The 18,747-nt window shown below is 35.3% G+C and overlaps 1 protein-coding gene across 3 annotated transcripts in view; it reads left to right on the top strand.

The window, feature by feature from the left end:
• UNC13C (unc-13 homolog C) overlaps nt 1-18,747 on the top strand; it is a 164,524-nt gene that overhangs the window by 58,224 nt on the left and 87,553 nt on the right. For all 3 annotated transcript variants that reach the window (XM_074836988.1, XM_074836989.1, XM_074836990.1), the window contains 3 exons: nt 5,801-6,028; nt 9,250-9,391; nt 17,052-17,221. In XM_074836988.1, the coding sequence (XP_074693089.1) occupies nt 5,801-6,028; nt 9,250-9,391; nt 17,052-17,221 (540 nt within the window). The remainder of the gene's footprint in view (nt 1-5,800; nt 6,029-9,249; nt 9,392-17,051; nt 17,222-18,747) is intronic.

Consider the following 18,747-nt stretch of genomic DNA (forward strand, 5'->3'; position numbering starts at 1 on the left):
ATGAAAATGAGTTAAAAGAATGATGAGCTTATACTTCTGCTGGCAACAGGATACGTGCAAGTCGCTTGCCAACTAACTGCTCATTAAGTTGATGGAGGAAGTAGGTAGTAGAAATAGCTTTCCTAAACTTAGTCTCTCCCCTTATGCACATGTTGTTTAGCACTATTTATGTACAGGAGGATGAAAACATGGAGGAGGAGCACTGAATTGATTCTGATATTCTCAAAATGAAATGTGGGATTCATCTTATAGGAGGGCCTCAAAACATATCTGTCTGGATCGTAGTGGATGTAATTGAAGCTTACTCGATGGACATTGCTGGATTTGAAGCAACTGCTAGGACTCATTTGTGGCTCCCTGAAAATGCTTGACATCTTGATTTAACAGTAGTGTAATGAAGTATTGCAAAGATCAAATGGTTATGAACATTGTAACCATGCCTTTCTGTTTGGAGGAACCTTTCTGTTGCTGTTAGTTGAGTTCTTGTCTCACCAAATATCTGTGAAAACCCTCCTCTGTTCCACCAGGTTTCCCAACCTAGTTACTGCATGCCATTCTGTCCCTTTTTGAATTACATTTGAGGGAGTTGGGAGTTTTTTTGTATTGGAAGTTTGATATGGCAAGGGCATTTATTTCTGTCTCATGGATCATCTGTCCTGTAGTGCACTCTCCTAAATACAGCACAACACAGATCAATGACACATTCTAAAGAGATAACTCACATCCAGTCACCCCTGATTTTAAAGATATTTAGATCTGACCTTTAAGATTTGGATTCATTTTTATCAGAGAAAACAGCAGTTAAGTCTTTGTCTTCTCATTCCTGCAGAAGTTTGCAGAGTGATAAATGAAAACTTCCTGAGATGCCTATGGAAGCTGGCATATATAAAGTATAGCATTTTAATCTATTTTTGCTGTTTGAGAGAATCACAGTTTAAACAGGAATTGTTACTAAAGCTATTTCTGCTCAGTTATAAAAGTATTGTGAGAAAAGCAAGATCCAAGACCATGTCCCTGACAACATCAGTGTTAAGAGTTTCTGGGAATCCTTATCTAGTCTGTGATTTCTCATAATAGAGAATGGTTAGAGAGATTCTAACTTCTGAGGCTTCTTAAAAGTGATGAAATTTCCTGTCACTGTACACACTGGAAAACAACATTCAAGCCAGCTAAGTCCAGATGTAATACCTTTGTATTTCTGTTTGCATCTGGTCGTAGTTCACTCCCTTCTGAGCAAGAGTGTATGTTGCCACGCCTCCATGGAGGGGCTGGGCTGCCATTGCCACTCAAAATTGGTAATCCTTTCCCTGTGCGTTGAAGCACCTTCACAAGATATCTACATGCTGACCACACTTCTTTCTGTTCCACCTTTTCCACTGTCAAGGAAATAAGCTGCTGGGAACTTTCTAAGAGCTGTTAGAATATTTTTAGCATATTTTTACAAATACATAAATGATAAGGTTGAGAGAGAGCCTTCAAAAAATCAATAGGATTGGCAGTCATCTGTGGTGTAAACAGTTTGGTAACATTGAACAACTGAGTGTTGAAAGAGTAAACTTGTCATATTTTTTTGCAACAGATTAATTGTTCAGCGAGTTTGAATATTATACTACTTTTAAATGAGGTTCATGTACTTTAATTTATGTTAAAAATATTTAACATTCCATTGGAAAAATGAATTGAACAATGCAGTTGGTTAAATCTCTATTTCTGAGAAATCTGACTGAATCTAACAGTATCATAAAGTGAAATGAATGTGGTTCACTCTGGTTATTTTTATCACAGTCATCCTTTTGGCCATCTCATAATCACTAGGATATATTGGCCTCCAAGCTTCTGTGATTTTTTTTTTTTTTTAAATATGTAACGATTTCTAATGTAAACTGTAGAAATGAATTAACATCTCAAGCTCTTTAAGGTCAATATCTAAGCTTGTTCCCAATTAGGTTTAAAAAAAATCAGTAGTACTTTCATTAGACCTCTCATCTTCAACAAGATATCCCTCTTTAGTAGTAGGTGCAATATTAAATCAGAATTGATTTCAATCATGTTGAGTTTGTATCACTCCCTGGGGTAAAAGGGGCTTGTTAACTTACTGTGCAATGTAAGTTACGATATTGTCTTAATTAGTCTGATCAATACTGCATGAAAATAGCTGTTGATAGATTGTCAGCAATAGAGGATGTCAAAATAGCTACAATTAATAATTTAGTATAAATAGAAGGCTATGTTGATTTTTCAGTAAAATTTAAAGTCGCCTTTTAACACATGTTCCAATTTTATTTGTACTGTCTCAAAAATCAGCAAGGTTTTCAACAGGAATACATTATTGCCATTCAGACTGTGTCCATAGTTTATCATTTGGTTATGATGTTGTATCTGTACTTTTTGAGGAAGGGCAGAAAATAAGAGAAAATGAAAAATTTTGCTTTCCTGCATCTTGCAAGAACCACCTGTCACACTTGCCAGGCAGCTCAGCAATCACCTTTTTTGTTATAAAATCACTAGAGAATTCTTCAACTGGTATTTGGTTTCATGATAGCATTTGCTTCTTTTTCTACTAATTCCTAATTTTTCAGTGTGGAAAATCCTTAATCACTAGAACTTTAGTCTTCCGCATTCAAAAAAATTAGGTACTCAGACCAAGGTTTTCAGGATTTTTCATGATTTAGTAGCTATGGAAAACACCCTGAAGAAGCCACATAATCCGGCTTTTTGACAATCTGGAATCACTGGTATCTGGTGTCTCATCCCAGACTTTTCCAATCTTATATTATGTCCTCCTACTTTACTATATATAGCTCTCTTTCTTTTACATCCTCCAATGTGCTAAGAAACATTCAGATACAATGAAAACAGTAAAGGAACCAAAGCATAAATTATTTGTTTTGTAGGACTTCACTGAGATCTTATGCTGAAAGATGACCCTTTCCAGCTCTCTAGATGTGTTGATAATCTCTTCTTTAGACATTTCAGGCTGAGAGTGCCTCAAAAAAAAATGCCATCAAAAGAACATAATAGTGTTTGATGGTATCATAGAGAAGGAACTATGTTCCTCTTCAAGATTGAAATATCTGAATTCTGATTGCATAGCAAGCTATTCAACATAATTTTGTCTTAATTTTACTATCCATTTAAAGGGAACAATAATACTTTGATCCTCCCAGGAGTTGAGGATGGCTAGCTGGATGATGTTTTCACAACCTTTTGGAAGGGTAAAGAACTTATTGCTGCTAGTGATAATGATGATGATTGTCACACTCACTGCCGTGAACCCTTGAGTACTGTTTAGCAACATGAGCTAAAATTAAGCAATATATATAGCAAGTGGTAATGTGTCACTGATTATAAAATTTGTAGTATTCTTGCATCTTGCTTTATAGATCAGTCTCATCAAGAGCTGAAATAACCTGTTTAGCACTGCAGGAGTTTAAATTTTCGCTTCCAACATTTGTAATACCATTCTGACCACACAAGTCTGATGCTTCTTTCTTCACACGCAACTGCAAGATGGACATTTGGGTTTTTTTCAAGAGTACACTTAAGTTATTCCAATACAATATGTATTGTACAGACATTGATCAGAAGCACTTTACTCTGACAGAAAAAGTACATTTTATAAAGAGAACTTCCCTTTTGGCTTTGAAAGGGCCTCTGAAATCAGCTATGATTTTTAGAGAGAGAGATCTCTCCAGAGCTCTCCTGGGAAGTACTGTGAATAAAACCTGTAAGAGCATGGCCTCGTTGTACTCTTTTTTTGTTTGGTTTGGGTGGTTTTTTTAACCAGTAAAAGCTGTGTGGTTTTGATGTTCTAGACAAATCAACAAATCACCTGAGTATTTTCTTTGTTTTCCATACTTATTTTGTAGGATAGACCTGACATATGACCACAGGTTAATACAGTCTAGTTATTCTCACTATTATTATCGATTATCAATAATGACAATTTTACTGGAGAGAGAAACATGTCTGTTCCATACCTGTGATATATTATTTTCTTGGGTGGTCACTCAAGAAGAGTTTTCCAAAAGCCCATGAAGTTTAATACCACACAAGCACAGGTGTGGTGTCTAATGATTGAGTTTTAACATCACAATTTAGTGCCTACTGCTCAGCTATCTTCCTTTTCTTTCTTTTTTTTTTTTTTTTTTTACACACTGGCATTTGGTAGTACTGTAAAAACAGAATTATAGAATTGTTTAGGTTGGAAAAGACCTTGAAGATCACAGAGTCCAGCCATTAGAGTCCAACAAAGTGTGTTGTCATGTTGCACTCTGGGTTACGGATCATTTCCAATGTATTGGCAAAAGAGAGCAAGTGTTGCTTCATCTCAGAACTGATCCTGCAATAGCTGTGTTCTGTCATTAGGTTACCATCTGAATGACACAAGCCTTTGTAACAAAGCAATACTTTTCTTTCTTGAAAATATATTGGGTTTAGTTAGAAGGTTCTCTACTTTCTACTGCCATGATGTTTACATCTATTAATACATCTGCATCTTTCTATTTCATAAGAGGAAGGAGACTATTATTGTCTCCCTTGAATCCTATCCCTGGCCTGCAGCTCTTAAGAGCAGGATGATGCAGGTTCACATCACTCTTAGTACGATGAATTTGCAAAATTAGATTTCATAAGATTCTCTATCCCCATCTCACTCTTTCCAGAACCTTCTTTGTGTCTCCTAGACATAGTATTCCTTGCAGAAATTTCCCGGGTGGTTCCAGTGTTAGAATTCATGGAAAAGCATTCCCTTTAATCTGTTCAGCTGCAACCCGAGTATAATGTCATGTCTACACTTTGGGAGATAGAGCATGAAACAGTGGCTTAAATAGCCATCAGAAGATTCTGCTGTTAACATTGAGCTTTGTGAAGTACTCCATGATGTTTAAAGAAGGGATAGAGCGCACTACTGATCCGGAGTGAGGATGTCACATCAGCGTTACAGAAATGTTTGACAGCTAGGGTAGTCCCAAACTAATCTAAATGCTTAAATCCAGTGAATGTTTGCATTCAGTAGATTCTGAATGCTTTGTTAAATGGATTTATGTGATAATTAACATTTTTTTAATGAACACTGTTCCAGGAAGGAGTGAAAAACTTTCCATGAGTGCAGGCAGCATCAACAAACACTGAGCTGTATCTGGAAGCAGTCAAGAATGTGTCTGAAGCTGCTATGCCTATTTCTTTCTACTGTTCATTAGATTTACGTTGTGGGAGAGCATAGCAGGTGTCTAGATTAATGTCCTTCCTGTCAAACTGAAAATTCTCTGAAAAATGAGGTGGAAACATTACCTGATTTAAATACTGTTTCTATTCAAAGTTTTTGTCCTAATGAACCAAGTATGGTTTCTTGTACCATCCTACTCCAAAAGAAGAGAGACAAAAGAATGAAAATATTATCGTGCTGACTTAGAAAAAAAAATTAAGAAATTATTTGAAGAATTATTGAAGTTTAGCTGGTATCAGGAAGAATCAGTTTGCCTAATTATGTAAGAAAAGTTACTCATGTGTTCAGATGTTTTCACAGTACTGATCAGTACTGAATAGTACTGATTCAATAAACACTTCTAGCTATAACACATACCTGATTGAAGTTGCATATTAACCTGTCATGTTATACTAAATCAACTGATAATTTTAGGTATCACAAAGAATAAATATAAGAGGTTTGATATTATCCAGATGAAACACACATCTCCTTTGAGTACTGCAATACCAAGAATTGGCTGGAGACTCTAGAGGAGAAAAAGAACTGAGAACGACTTTTCAATAAAAGTATTGACCTTTTCTCTCATTTCAGGAGCTGCTGAGAAAAGTTCCAAACATGGAGCAGAAGATAAAACACAGAATATTATTAGTGCTATGAAGGAAAGAATGAAAATTAGAGAGAAAAATAGACCAGAGGTGTTTGAAGTGATCCAGCAAATGTTTAATATTTCCAAAGAAGATTTTGTACAATATACAAAAGCAGCAAAACAATGTGTGTTGGATGGAACATCCAAATGGTCGGCAAAAGTAACCATCACAGGTAAGTTTTCTTCTGAACTCTTTACTCTAAGAGCTTTTTCTTTCCTAGTCCCATGGTTTGGGAATAAGATTTATTATAATTAGAGCTGGAACAGTGTGTTCAATGGCATACATGGTGCATCTATAAACAGATGAATTTATAGCATGCTAACTGGAAGAGTTTTAAATTACAGCTGTTGGCAAAACTACTTTATAAATCCACTGCTCTAGGAAGGAAGATAAGTAAATGGTCTTGTTGTTTCTCCTCTGCCTTACCAATATCTCCTGTTCTAGTGCTGAACTTTTTGCCGCCAGTTGAAAGAGTTAAAGTTCACAATTGTGTTTATGGGTTTTTAATGACTGTAATGCTAAGAACACTGCAGCTTGCAATTCCAGACCCCATTAGTTTGAAACTCATCATCAATTCTTGTTGCTTGACTAATGGTGTGTTCCAGTTTAGTGACGATGAGCCAGGGAAACTGTGCGCCCAGAACATGCTAAAGATTGCTTCCAACTGCATTAGACTGGATGCTCATAAAGATTTCCAGATCCTCTGATTTTGACATTTCAGATTTTGAAAACCTCAGCACAGCAAATCTTTATAAAAGCTCAGATGACTACACAGGTCAACCTAACTTTATGGGATACTGGATTAGAGATAAATAGAAATTAAACTAAAGACTGAAGAACTGAAAGGCAGAGATATGAACCATTAAAGGGCTCTGATTAGATTTCACATCTAAATTAACCTTGATTTCATTTTAATGTCATGAAAAATAATAAGCCCTCTTCTGATATTAAAAGTAAATTAAATAATTTCTCTTTCTCCAGGATTTGCATTATTCCTGTTATGGGGGATAAAGAGATAAGCTTTAGGAACTTATTTTCAGCTTTTACTAGTCAGTTTTGCTGAAAATGAGTGAAACAAAAGCTATATTTTAAAAATCAACAATAGTGTATACTTAAGTAACACACATGTTTCTCTCACTACTTAACAGTAACTTGCATAGAAGGTATGTTTAAGTCAGTTCTTGGTGCCTGGTGTTTCACGCCTGTACATATAGTAATTTTCCTAATGTATTTTACTGGATATTTTCTATATATCCTCTCTAAGATCAAACACATACACACTGTTAAAAAAATAATGAAGTGTCCTTTACTACTCTTTTCTTTATGGAACAAGTGAACAGGATACCCTGAGCAGATGGATGGCATTATTTTATCAAGTTACTCAGTAAATGTGCAAATGTTTTCAGACTCTCTATCTGCTGGGTAAACATCACTTCACTAGTGTTGATACAGAACTCATATTGCTGAATGGCTTGGTTCTTCTCTTTTAGAAGTAAAACTCATACTGACTTGAGTTCTGCAGAATCATGACCTAATAAACGAATCGTAGAATAATTTAGGAAGTGATGTTGGAAGGGATTTCTGAAGTATATTCAAATCTTCTGTTAAGAGCGGGGATACTTCAAAGTTAGATTATCTTGCTCAGAGCTTTGTCCAGACTAGATTTGAAACTCTTCAGGATGGAGATTCTTTATTGTCTCTGGAAAACCTGTCCTGCTTACTGGACAATCTGTTTCAGTTATTAACCACTCACATAAAACTGGTTTCCTTATATCCAGCTGGGATTTCTCTTGCTGCAGGTTGCAGCTGCTACACATTATTATTTCACTGAGTGCCTTTGAGAAGAGTCCGGCTTCATGGAATCCTAGAATTGGGGCAGTACTTAAACTGTACATGAAGCTGAAGAATAGCAGATATGTGCCAGAAGAAATCTAAGGAAAATCTGAGATTGTCAGTCAGATGGATTAGGAAAAAGAGAGGCCATTCTGAAAGTTGTGGGACAGTGCATGAAACTCAAAAGAATAGTTGTTGAATTTTGGGACTGTCACCAAGCACTGGGGACATGGAGAGCTATGTCAGGGAAAATATTTAATTCATATTCTTAGTTCTACGTCTGAAGGATACTCAAGGTTGCCTTGTGTTCAGGCCAGCATAACAGTTAACAATTCCAGAAGACATTTCTAAAGTGGCACTTAATTCTCCTGTATAAATAGGAGAGAGATACTTGCTTGCCTTCTAAAAATTTCCCTTTCAATTTACAGTGAATGGGGAAGACAAAATATGTTCTAGTTTGTTCCTAAGAGTCTTTTCAGGAATAAGATGGGGGGGGGGGGGGGGGGAAGTTAACAGAAACTTACTTTTTTCACTGAAGTCAGCAGATATGACTGAACTCACAACCAGGAGCTGATCTGCTGAGTAAGAAGGTGACATTTTTGTGTAATCGTTTTTCTGAGCACACTGAGGGAGCTTCATTATCCAAAATGATTGACATTAGACAATGTTAACTAAATATTACCACTGAGATGGTTTAAATAATATGTACAAAATAATAAAACCAAGCTCTGCTGATGCTAAGAGTTATGGCAAGTGTTTTAGCTGCAGCTCTCTGGGTTTGGTGGGCTGCTCTTTGACAGTTCTGCTTTCTCCTGAGATTTCCAGTTTTATGAATTATGATGGAAAATCAAATTGTGTGTATTTATATATGCAACAAAATGCACATACATTAGCTATACACCCACATTAACTGTCAGAAAGGCTGACAAATACATTAACAGTTAATGATAATTGATCTGAACTGTCACTCTGTCTGTGATAGAATAGGAAGTATTATGAAAATCCTCATGGCTCATCTCTCATGAGGAAAACAAATGATAAAGCCATAACCATACCCCTCATGTTTAATTTCATAATCCACAGTGCAGATTTTTGAAAACTGGAGGTTTTATTTTGGAAATTTTAGTTTGGATCTTTGGAGAAATTTTGGAAATGTTTATTTATTTACTGGGGGGCAAATGGAAATCTTAGGGAATTATTAAACTCAAGCCAAGTTATACAACATTATACTAGTTGCCATGCTGATTAAACCAAAGTTTGAGAAGAGTGTCTGAATTATGCATGGCAAGAAAAGTATTTGCTTTGTGTCTGTAGTGAATCTTTACATTTATTTCTCTATTAAATCATATTTGTAAACTTTATATACAGTCCGGAATGGTAGTTAGACAAGCCTTGTCTATCTCCAGAGTAACAGATGCTGGGAAAATTCACCCAGAAAGCTTTGTTTCAGGAGCCCTCAGGTTGAGGGCCTTGTTTCCTGTTGCTGTTGTCACTGTCTCATTTATTTCTTGACAGAGAAGGATATGAGGGCTAAAGCACATTTCTCTCCTTTTGTTGCAGTTCTTTGTGCTCAGGGCTTACAGGCTAAGGACAAAACTGGCTCAAGTGACCCATATGTTACCGTGCAAGTTGGCAAAACCAAGCGGAGAACAAAGACTATTTTTGGAAACTTGAATCCAGTATGGGATGAAAAATTCTATTTGTAAGTATAGAAGATACTGTTGTTTCTTGCTTTTTTAATTTACATTTAGGTAATATAATGCTACCAAGTGAAATAATTGCTTGAAAATATTTGTTGTCTATACTATGCATATTCATAACATTAATAAATTAGCAAGTTCTGAATGGAGAGAGCACTGATTTTTTTGTGACTTTATCATATAGTAGTCATACAGCTCATAATTATGTCTTTTGGGGGATCTATTGGTGGTCTCTGTCTATTCTGATTTTTTAGGGTGCTTAATGTTGGCATTATAAATGCCTTCTTGTGTCTCAGATAATGACCGTGCAAGTTAAATGCATTTTTATTCAACGTTATGATTCTCCAAGGTGAAACAGTGGAATTTGATAGTAACTGATATGCTTCAGACTCTGGGCTGGGCTGTTTGTAATGTCTGTCCTTTCCAAGACTGAGTGTTGTCCAGAAGTCTGATGGGGAGAGTATGGTACAATACTCCGGTCTCCTTTCTTTGGCCACAGCCTCTGGTATGGTTTGTTGTCAGCATATCACAGTAAGTTCAACCCTGACTGCAAGGCAGATGTTTTGGTCTGTAATATGCTGACTAAGGTTTGAATATGATTTCATGTCAGTTCTAGTTCTGGCAATGTTCTGAGGACTTCTTCCAGAAAGACACATTTCGGTACAGAAAATTCTAATTCACACGTACTATATTGTTCCTTTCCAGAAAATATTGCCTTAGGATATGACACATTCCTGACTGAGAATGTGACCAACCTGATAATAGTATCAATTTGTTCAGTATTGTTCCTCTACATGTAGCAAAAGTATTTCAGTATTTGTTCTTTTCTCAGCTTGATTACCATGTGCTGCAGTATATGCAGCACATTTAACTACTATTGTTAAAGTCAATTAAGGATTCTGAAAGGCTAATATAAACCCTAGATTTTCTTTGGAAAATTTTAAGTGGAAGAGAACTGTTTATTTAGGCAGATATTTTAAATTGTTCCAGTCTACCCTGAAAGCACCTACCACAGTATTATCATATGAAATTAGTAGGTATTCTATGGAAGCTGTGTAAAAACACTAGTATAGTGAATTATGAAAAGAAGAAATTATAATAATAAAAAAGAATATACAATTTCAATGTTTGTTAAATACAACACTTGTTTGCATTTTTAATGAGAATATATGTAAACTATTGACACATAATAGTCTAACCTTTTGGTACTACATTATAAAAGTCTAATATGTTTATGCCTAATAGTGCTATTGAAAACTGGATGTTAATTTGACACAACTTGATGAAATCTTGTATCAGTGAGTGATGATAAAAATGGTGTGTCATTTTTTTAAAGCAACTCTGAATTTATGAAGCAAGAGCAGAACAGCTTAGGATCCTTCAGACTGCCTGGTCAAGATTCAGAATCTCTAGTTAGTCACTGTGTGCAACAGACAATTTCAAAATAACCGCTCACCACAATGTAAAATAATTGTCTTCAGGCTATAACACTGTTTAGTTTCTTCTTACATTCCTTTCCTCCTGTAATGAAGACATCAGTTAGCATTATTCCTATCTTAATAAACCATGGAAAAAATCTCTGTTAGGGCTCAGAAGTTTGAAATAGAGCTGTTTTCTTCAAGCAGATGCAATGTCATAGCACGAGAAGTTACCTTCTTATTATGTAACACAAGAGCTATTTTCTCTTCCCTGCATTTTGACTAAAATCTGCTACCTTACTGTTGAGAAGGTTATCGTTTCACGAGTGAGTTTCAAAGAGATATGACCCAAGATGCTGCTTCTATCTGTCTGGAAAAGGTACTAGGTAATCCAAATATAGTAAACAGTGTATGCCCATTCCTTTCACAGATTCAAAGGCCAGTACTAGAAATGAATAGTTGATTCAGAGAAAACACACACTCAGAAACTTTTTGCAGGCTTCCCCTATACAGATCATGTTTTCTTTTCAAGTTATTTGTGTTACTCCAGTAACAGTTGAAGTGTCATACCTCACTGAATGACTGTAAGTAACCAAAGGTAGGAGATTAATTACTTTCTTGCATTTAATTGTATGAGTTGGATAGTGTCAAAAGTTGGATGAGCAATTCAGCAAATTTGGTACGAAGTTTTAAATGTATTTCTCAATGATATGAGGGCTACCATTAAATCCTTGGAAACTTGAAAATATTATATTTTTTTTTTCACCTAGCACTAAGTATTACTGTCATCTGCTACTCTAGCAATACCATTAATTAAAAAAAACCCAAACCTTACTATAGCATAAATCTCCTGAGTAACTGCTTTAAACTGAATACATTTTCAGTCATTGTTATAGCACTTTTACTTTCAATCATTTTTATAGCACTTGTACTTTCTAAAATAAAGTTATCTCCCTGACTTATTTAATGCATTGAATTTCAATTGAAAGTCTATGAGAATTTCTAAAGTGTATTAAACAAACTATAAATGTTTAACCACAAGATTAAATCTAAAGTAGATCAATATAACTATTTCATTGACACAGGAAGTTTCATTTGGATTGGGCACTACTAGTGATATTTCATAGTTCTATTTAAAATCAAATACTAATCATCATTATAACTCCTAAATGATAAATTGCAGAAATAAAATAGTATTTGCTCATAATGCCAAAACATTCATTTAAATACCCCCATCTGTTCCAAAACAAAGACTTGGAAAAAACATTGGCTCTCCACTGTGCATTTGCTCTGTCATAGCAGATAGAGTGAGGGCAGTGTTCTAGTTTGCGGAATCACCCATAACCCTGATATAATTGTATGGTAAGCAGAGACTGAATCTTTCTAAGAAAACATAGTGTAACCCTCTGCTAAATGACCATGGGACACCAACATAGAATTTAATATGGGAACCCATAAACCATAACTTAAGTAGAGCTTACGTATGGTTGCAGGCATCTCAGTGAAAAACCAAGACTACCAGAGGAAGAATACATCTTTTCTTGAAATGTGTGATTTTTTGTACACAAGAGAGAGAAGTAAATAGGCCAGCAGATGCTCCAGTAATGACTGTAATATAGGTGGTAAAGGCGTTGATCCTTTCTATTGGTGTTATTAGAAAGGAGATAACAGAGCAGTTTTTATTTTTTCAATAAAACATCAGTGATACGAGAGTTTTTTCAATGCCAGAGCAAAGGAAGAGTCTTGCAGCTATCTGTCACCTTCCCTCTTCTGGTTGAGTGTGGCATCTGATATGGGAAAAGGGACTGCATTTTTATTTTTTAGTTACAAGGAAGGGATATTTTGGCTGTATAGTTTTCAGCTTTGTACAAACTTTTAGATCTATATACTACAATAAAACTCTTCTTTGCTCTCATTCTTTTCTTGACTATTTTCAACGGTTGATTGCTGAAATACGGAAATGTGCTGCTTCTGTCAGTGTTCTCTAGCAAGCACACGTCTCCAAATTGCCTTGCAGACTTTGCAGGTATCATGTTTCCTTTGACTGCTCATTAACACCTCAGATATAGTTGTATAATACAGAAGTCTTTCATGTAACTGGATGATTATGTTACATTACTTCTTTCTATTTTGGCTGTCACTAGGCCACCATAAATAGCTCTGGATGACTCTGGATTTGACATTTCTGGAAAGTTATGTAGGTGAATATTACTTGCATCTTGGAAATCCTCATTGGAGGGCAGAGTATATTTATAGGAGAAACTTTATCCCACTTTGCTATTTTTTTTGTAACTACTGTTGGGAATAAAAATGCATGTCTTGCTTCAGGAGAAACAAAAGGCTAAATACGTTTTGAAAAGGAGGAATGGGCAGTATGAGAGAGAAGTAAGGAAGATACTTGTTGAGTGATTTAATCTGTCTGTGAATCATTATCCCAGCTGTAAGATTGGAGTAAGAATAATATAATGCTTCCCCTTTTTACATGTCTCTGTTCTCTGTTTTTGCAGATACTTTTAAAAAGAACTTGGTCGTTATCTGTGGCATTGAAAAGTTTCCTATTAGCGTACAAGTTCGTCAAAGCTTTTCTACCACTACCTGTCTACTCTTGAACTAGTTTGCTGAGTGCTCAGGGAATACAAGACCAGTTCTAAACAGATTATCTATCATATTATGACAGGAAAGATTTTTCTCCACTTCTTTGGAGCTCTGATAAAAAGTAGTGTATGTTTGATTTTTAGACTATTCATTTGTGAAGTGATTGATTAAAGTTGATTTAGAAAAAATGTGTAAAACTGGAAGCAATCAGGCAAAGGCTTGTCAGTCAAGTTCATTTTCTACATCTCAGACATAGCTTAATTTGTTTGCTGATTGCTTACAGAATTTCACTGAAATAGTGTATTTTATTGGAAAAATTATTTTCTTTTAGAACTAACACTTCTTTAGAATAGGGGGGAAAACAAACTCTCCACCTAGACTAACTGTTGAGGGTGTACAAATTTGTCAGTGGACATAAGAGTTTTTGCTGGAGACTATACTGAAGACTACGTGGAAAGAATGCTGTTATGATGAATGCATTTCATTTTGACAGAGTGGGAAATTAGTCTCCTACATTCTTTACCAGCTTCTTCATTCATTTGCATTTATTTCTTTACTGAAAGTAGCATGGATCAATTAGTTGTTATTTTAACACTGGGTGCAGATCTCTTATCTACTAAAGATAGTTTATTATTGCATTTTTTTATTACTATAGCCACTAGAATAAGCAGGAATGCTGTGAGAATTATTTCGTGTCTGTGCGTCATTCTGTAAATGCAGAAGTAATGTAGCATCACCAGATTGTTGATAAATTATTAAAACTATCCCTTCTATCTAGCATCTCTGAATATACTGCAGTTTTTCCACCTTTCAAAAGCATCAGTATCTTCATTCTCTGTGTGCTGAAGAACGATTCACTTCTCACCTTCCTGTGTCTTATGTACTTAATGAGTACTTTTACTGAGTATATAAAGTGGAATGGCTAGATGAGGAACACTGGAAATAGCAGATGTTTTCTTTGCCTTGAAGTCCCTGAGCTGACTTTCTGGACAGTATAAGCAGAAGTAGGAATCCCACCCAATGTTTTTTGCAAAACCACAGAGCTGCTGCACAGCTGTTACCAGTGACTAAAGCGAAATGAGCATCCCATTTTATATAGTGCTGTTCCTGAGAGGCTAGGCACGTAAATAGAATCATGCAGAGACAGCTCTGTAACTTTAATAGTAAATCTTCCTGCAGCCTCACTGCCACAGGGCAGGCCTATAGAAATAGATGTTCATCCACCCTTCCATTTTTGCATCACAAATCTATTCTAGTTTTGAGGTCTTGCACAGGAACATTACAAACATGTATCAGAGCTGACTCAGTGCTAAATGTTTAGACACAAAGATGATCATGTGCATAAACCTTGTGAGCTTGTGATAGGTCTTGCCATGTTTCACTAACCTAAGATTAAAGGAGAAGAAGATGTGGGAGAGACAAATGAGGTTATCAAGGAAAAGTGCTGTCGTCCTGACCACCTGATAAATACTCCTTGATCAGCTAAGTGTACATCAGAGGGAAATTGGTGGTGTCTCAGAGAATAAAAATGTTGTTTTACTGAAGTACCATTTAATGACTTTTTATATGCAGCACCTCCTTGAGAAGCAAAGCAGGAACAAGATTTCTAGTAATAGCACAGATACGGTGATGAGAGTCACATAAATACCTCACCAGTATAGATCTCCCTATTCCACTGTAGAAATCCCCTGATGAATGTTTCCATTGGGTGCATAGCTAAATGCAGTTCAGGACTCTAGCAATGTTAAGTGATAATTCAGGGATATATTTTAGGAAAATTAAATGGTTTCTGTGTTTAACCTAGTTTCTTAAGGCAAAGACGTTTATTTCATCCATCTGTGTCTTTCTATATTTTATATGTCCTTGCCAATAGCTTTTGAATTTTGTGATTAGACAGAGAAATTTCACAGATTGCCTAGCACTACATCTATCATGTTCTATGAAAATAGGTGGTCAGACAGAGGTGAGATCTAACAGCATCCTCAGTATGAACTCACCCCATAATAGACACCGGGGAGTCCCTATGAAGCAGTAATTTATGAAAATCCCGATTATGGGAGAAGATTCAATAGGTGATTGCACTTTGTTAGATGTCAAGGAAGCCAGTCAGTCATAAGACAAAAGGAAATTGGACTTCGTTAGTTTTGTTAATCATAGAACAATGTGGTTTTTAATTACCAGCAATATCTGAAGTGTTAAAATATCGAATACAGGCAGGCACAAGCATTTTTCTGTGATACTGAATGATTTCGCAGTGAGGCAGAGTAAAAGCTGTGCATGCCATTTTTAGTGACTGATTGGCCTTGACAGTAATAATACCATTTAAAGCACTTTATGCTTCCAAAGCCCATTACCATCACTAATTAATTCTTAGAACACCCCTGAGGGGTGCCAGTTGGGAGATAACTTATAGTATTACTGTTTTAATGCTGGAAACACTGAGATAGATCACTGAGCAGTGATAGTGCTTGGAATAGAATTCAAGTAAGAACTCTTAATCTAGTGTCAAGCTAAGACCTTGCTGAAAATGAAAACTTGCTCCTACACTTTAAAGCTATTTTTAAAGGTAACCAAAGATTCGTAATATTTAAAATATTTTTGTAGCATTACTGAATGGATATAAAAAAAACCTGGTTAGTACGGATACATGAGTATGACGTGGCTTATAATTGATGCCAGGTCTGTACTAGCCATTAAACATCATCAGAAAATTTTTCATTCCACAGACTTCTGCAGTCAATGGTAGGATATTCTACTGAAGCCATCAAAACCCAATGCTGACCAATAATAAACAGTCCTCATTGTGGCTTATAGGAATAAGCAGCAGTAGAATTCCTTTTCCATTTCTGTGCAAATATACGCAGGATGGAGCTGAGAGTGACTATTTGTATCCACTGCGAACTCTGCAGATTGCAAGTGAAGCCACCTCCCTCTCTCATACATTCAGTAGTTTTTCAAATCCACTCAACTCATGAGGGGTTAGTAAGCCACTTAAATTTGCAAGGAATTTTTTACTATATGGCAGTCTAATCCCTACTCCTTCGCTTTACCAGGAATGGAGGTCTTAGAGAAAAGCAATATATCTTTTAAAGAAGGAAGCTACTAGGTTTTTCTGATTGCCTGTCTTGTCTTGCTGTGATGTTTGTGCATACTTGTTGGGGTTTTTTTCAAAAACTTCCTGCAATGTACTGGAAATATTCTTTAAGGTTTTCTCACTTTTTATATTATAACATTCTAGGCTACTAGTTTAGTGGTCTACTGTATGTACTACATAGCATTCCTAAGTGAATAAACCTGATCTAACTGTATCTTTCCAAAGATATTTCTTAAAATAATAGCATTGGGAAGGACACATTGTAAATTACTTAATAATTTTAATGAGGAGTTTATAACATTCCTAAATATAATCCACATATATATAAATAATTCAGTCAAGTTAATCTCTTTAATTTCTCTTATATAATAGTAACTGTAGTTTTGTCCCCGGCCATGGCCTTTTATTCCACTGAATGTTGCTGGTTGTTTGTATTCTGTCACTTCATGCAGCTGAGCAAGTGTACAGAAATCGAGGACAGTGAATTAGACAGCAGTACAAATGCATGTACCTTATGTATCACTCACATTTTATATTTTATTATTATTTTTACAGTGAATGCCATAACTCTACAGATAGAATAAAAGTGAGAGTATGGGATGAAGATGATGACATCAAATCTAGAGTAAAACAACATTTCAAAAAGGAATCGGATGACTTCCTCGGTCAAACAATCATTGAAGTAAGAACACTGAGTGGAGAAATGGACGTATGGTATAATTTAGGTATGATTCTTACTGATTTTTTAAAACAAATCTAGGTAGAATCTCAGCATCTGTAGATTTGGGACTTCAAAGTATATAGCTTTGGTACCAACATACAACTTTTAAAATCTTAAATATTACAGGTTGATTTGAAAATGAAAGATAGTTTCTTGGGTTTGTTCCAGAGTTATGACAGAGAGCAGACCAATCACAACAATATCAAAGAAAAATATTTAATTTTAATACAAAATTGAAAATATGTAAGAAAAGCCAACATTTCAGACTAGTCCATTCACAGTAGCAGTCTGTAGGAAATACTTCTACAAAGATACATAGAAAAATCTGGTAAATATTTGCCTGTTGTCCACATTCATTTTATCACATATTTTAAAAAATTATTTATGTACCATTCTGGGCCTAATAATTTTTGTTTTTCATGAAACTTGTTTACTAGAGTTTTCTGTCCTGTACATGTCAAATGTGTTTACATACAGAGTTATAAGCTGAAGACAGCCTGCTGATGCTCAAAATGCTCTCTGTTGTCCTTAATGAATGCACTTTCTTGTCTGGACAGGACTTAAGAAGTATCATTCTTTAAACCAGAAATAAATCAATGGAAGTGTGTCTCAGAATCTATTTCCTTTATCTAAATCTAAGCATACAACTGTTCTTTAATTCTAAAAATCTCTTTGTGTGCACGAAATGTTCTGGAGTAGCCCTTTAAAAGCTAAGCTCCTATATTTGATAATAAAAATATGATAGTAACATTTTTATGTAGGTTGTTTCCTCTTTGAAAACTTCGAGTGAATTATGTGACATAATTTTCTGAAATTGTAAAGTATTCGTTTCCTAATCAACAGTTCTTGTTTCCTTGTCTAGTGTTTCCTTTTCCAGTGACATATATAGATGTGTCAGGGAACTGTTTGATTTCTTACTGACAATGAAAAGAAAACCTTGCCTTATTTCCTATTTATAATGAGATTTTTTTTTAAGGTAAAATAAAAGGGTCATTATGAATTCTGAATTTTACTCCTTCAAAAATTTCAGTGACTTAAACTGATATAAGTACTAATATAAGTTATTATGAAACGGATTTTTAAAACAAATCTTCCTGAACTGATTTGATTGGAAGCAGCCTAATAATAACATTGAAAATCTGTGTGCTCTGCAAAAAGAAGAATCTAGAATGAAAACCTTTCAATCAGCATCTAAAAAGAAATATTGGTAAATGGCTCATGATAATTCTAATATTCTAAAAAGAATAGCATATTTTATTCTGATACATACGCACATTGACACAATTGCAGTATGTTGCATCATACAGAGGAAAGAGGAGTGAAATACTCAAAACAATTGGATTTGTGGAATACCAATTCTTATTAACTGTACTGTTCATCATCACGCACATCACAGCACTTTGTGAAAGAATCATAAAAATTGTAATACCTATTGATTCAGTTATACTGCTAGATAGGAGTGGAAAAGTGAAAATTTGAGTCAAAGATGATCAGTTAACCTTCACAATGAGTGACAGCAACTAAATGGAC

The sequence above is a fragment of the Strix aluco genome, chromosome 12 (assembly GCF_031877795.1).
Source record: "Strix aluco isolate bStrAlu1 chromosome 12, bStrAlu1.hap1, whole genome shotgun sequence".
Lineage (NCBI taxonomy): Eukaryota > Metazoa > Chordata > Aves > Strigiformes > Strigidae > Strix > Strix aluco.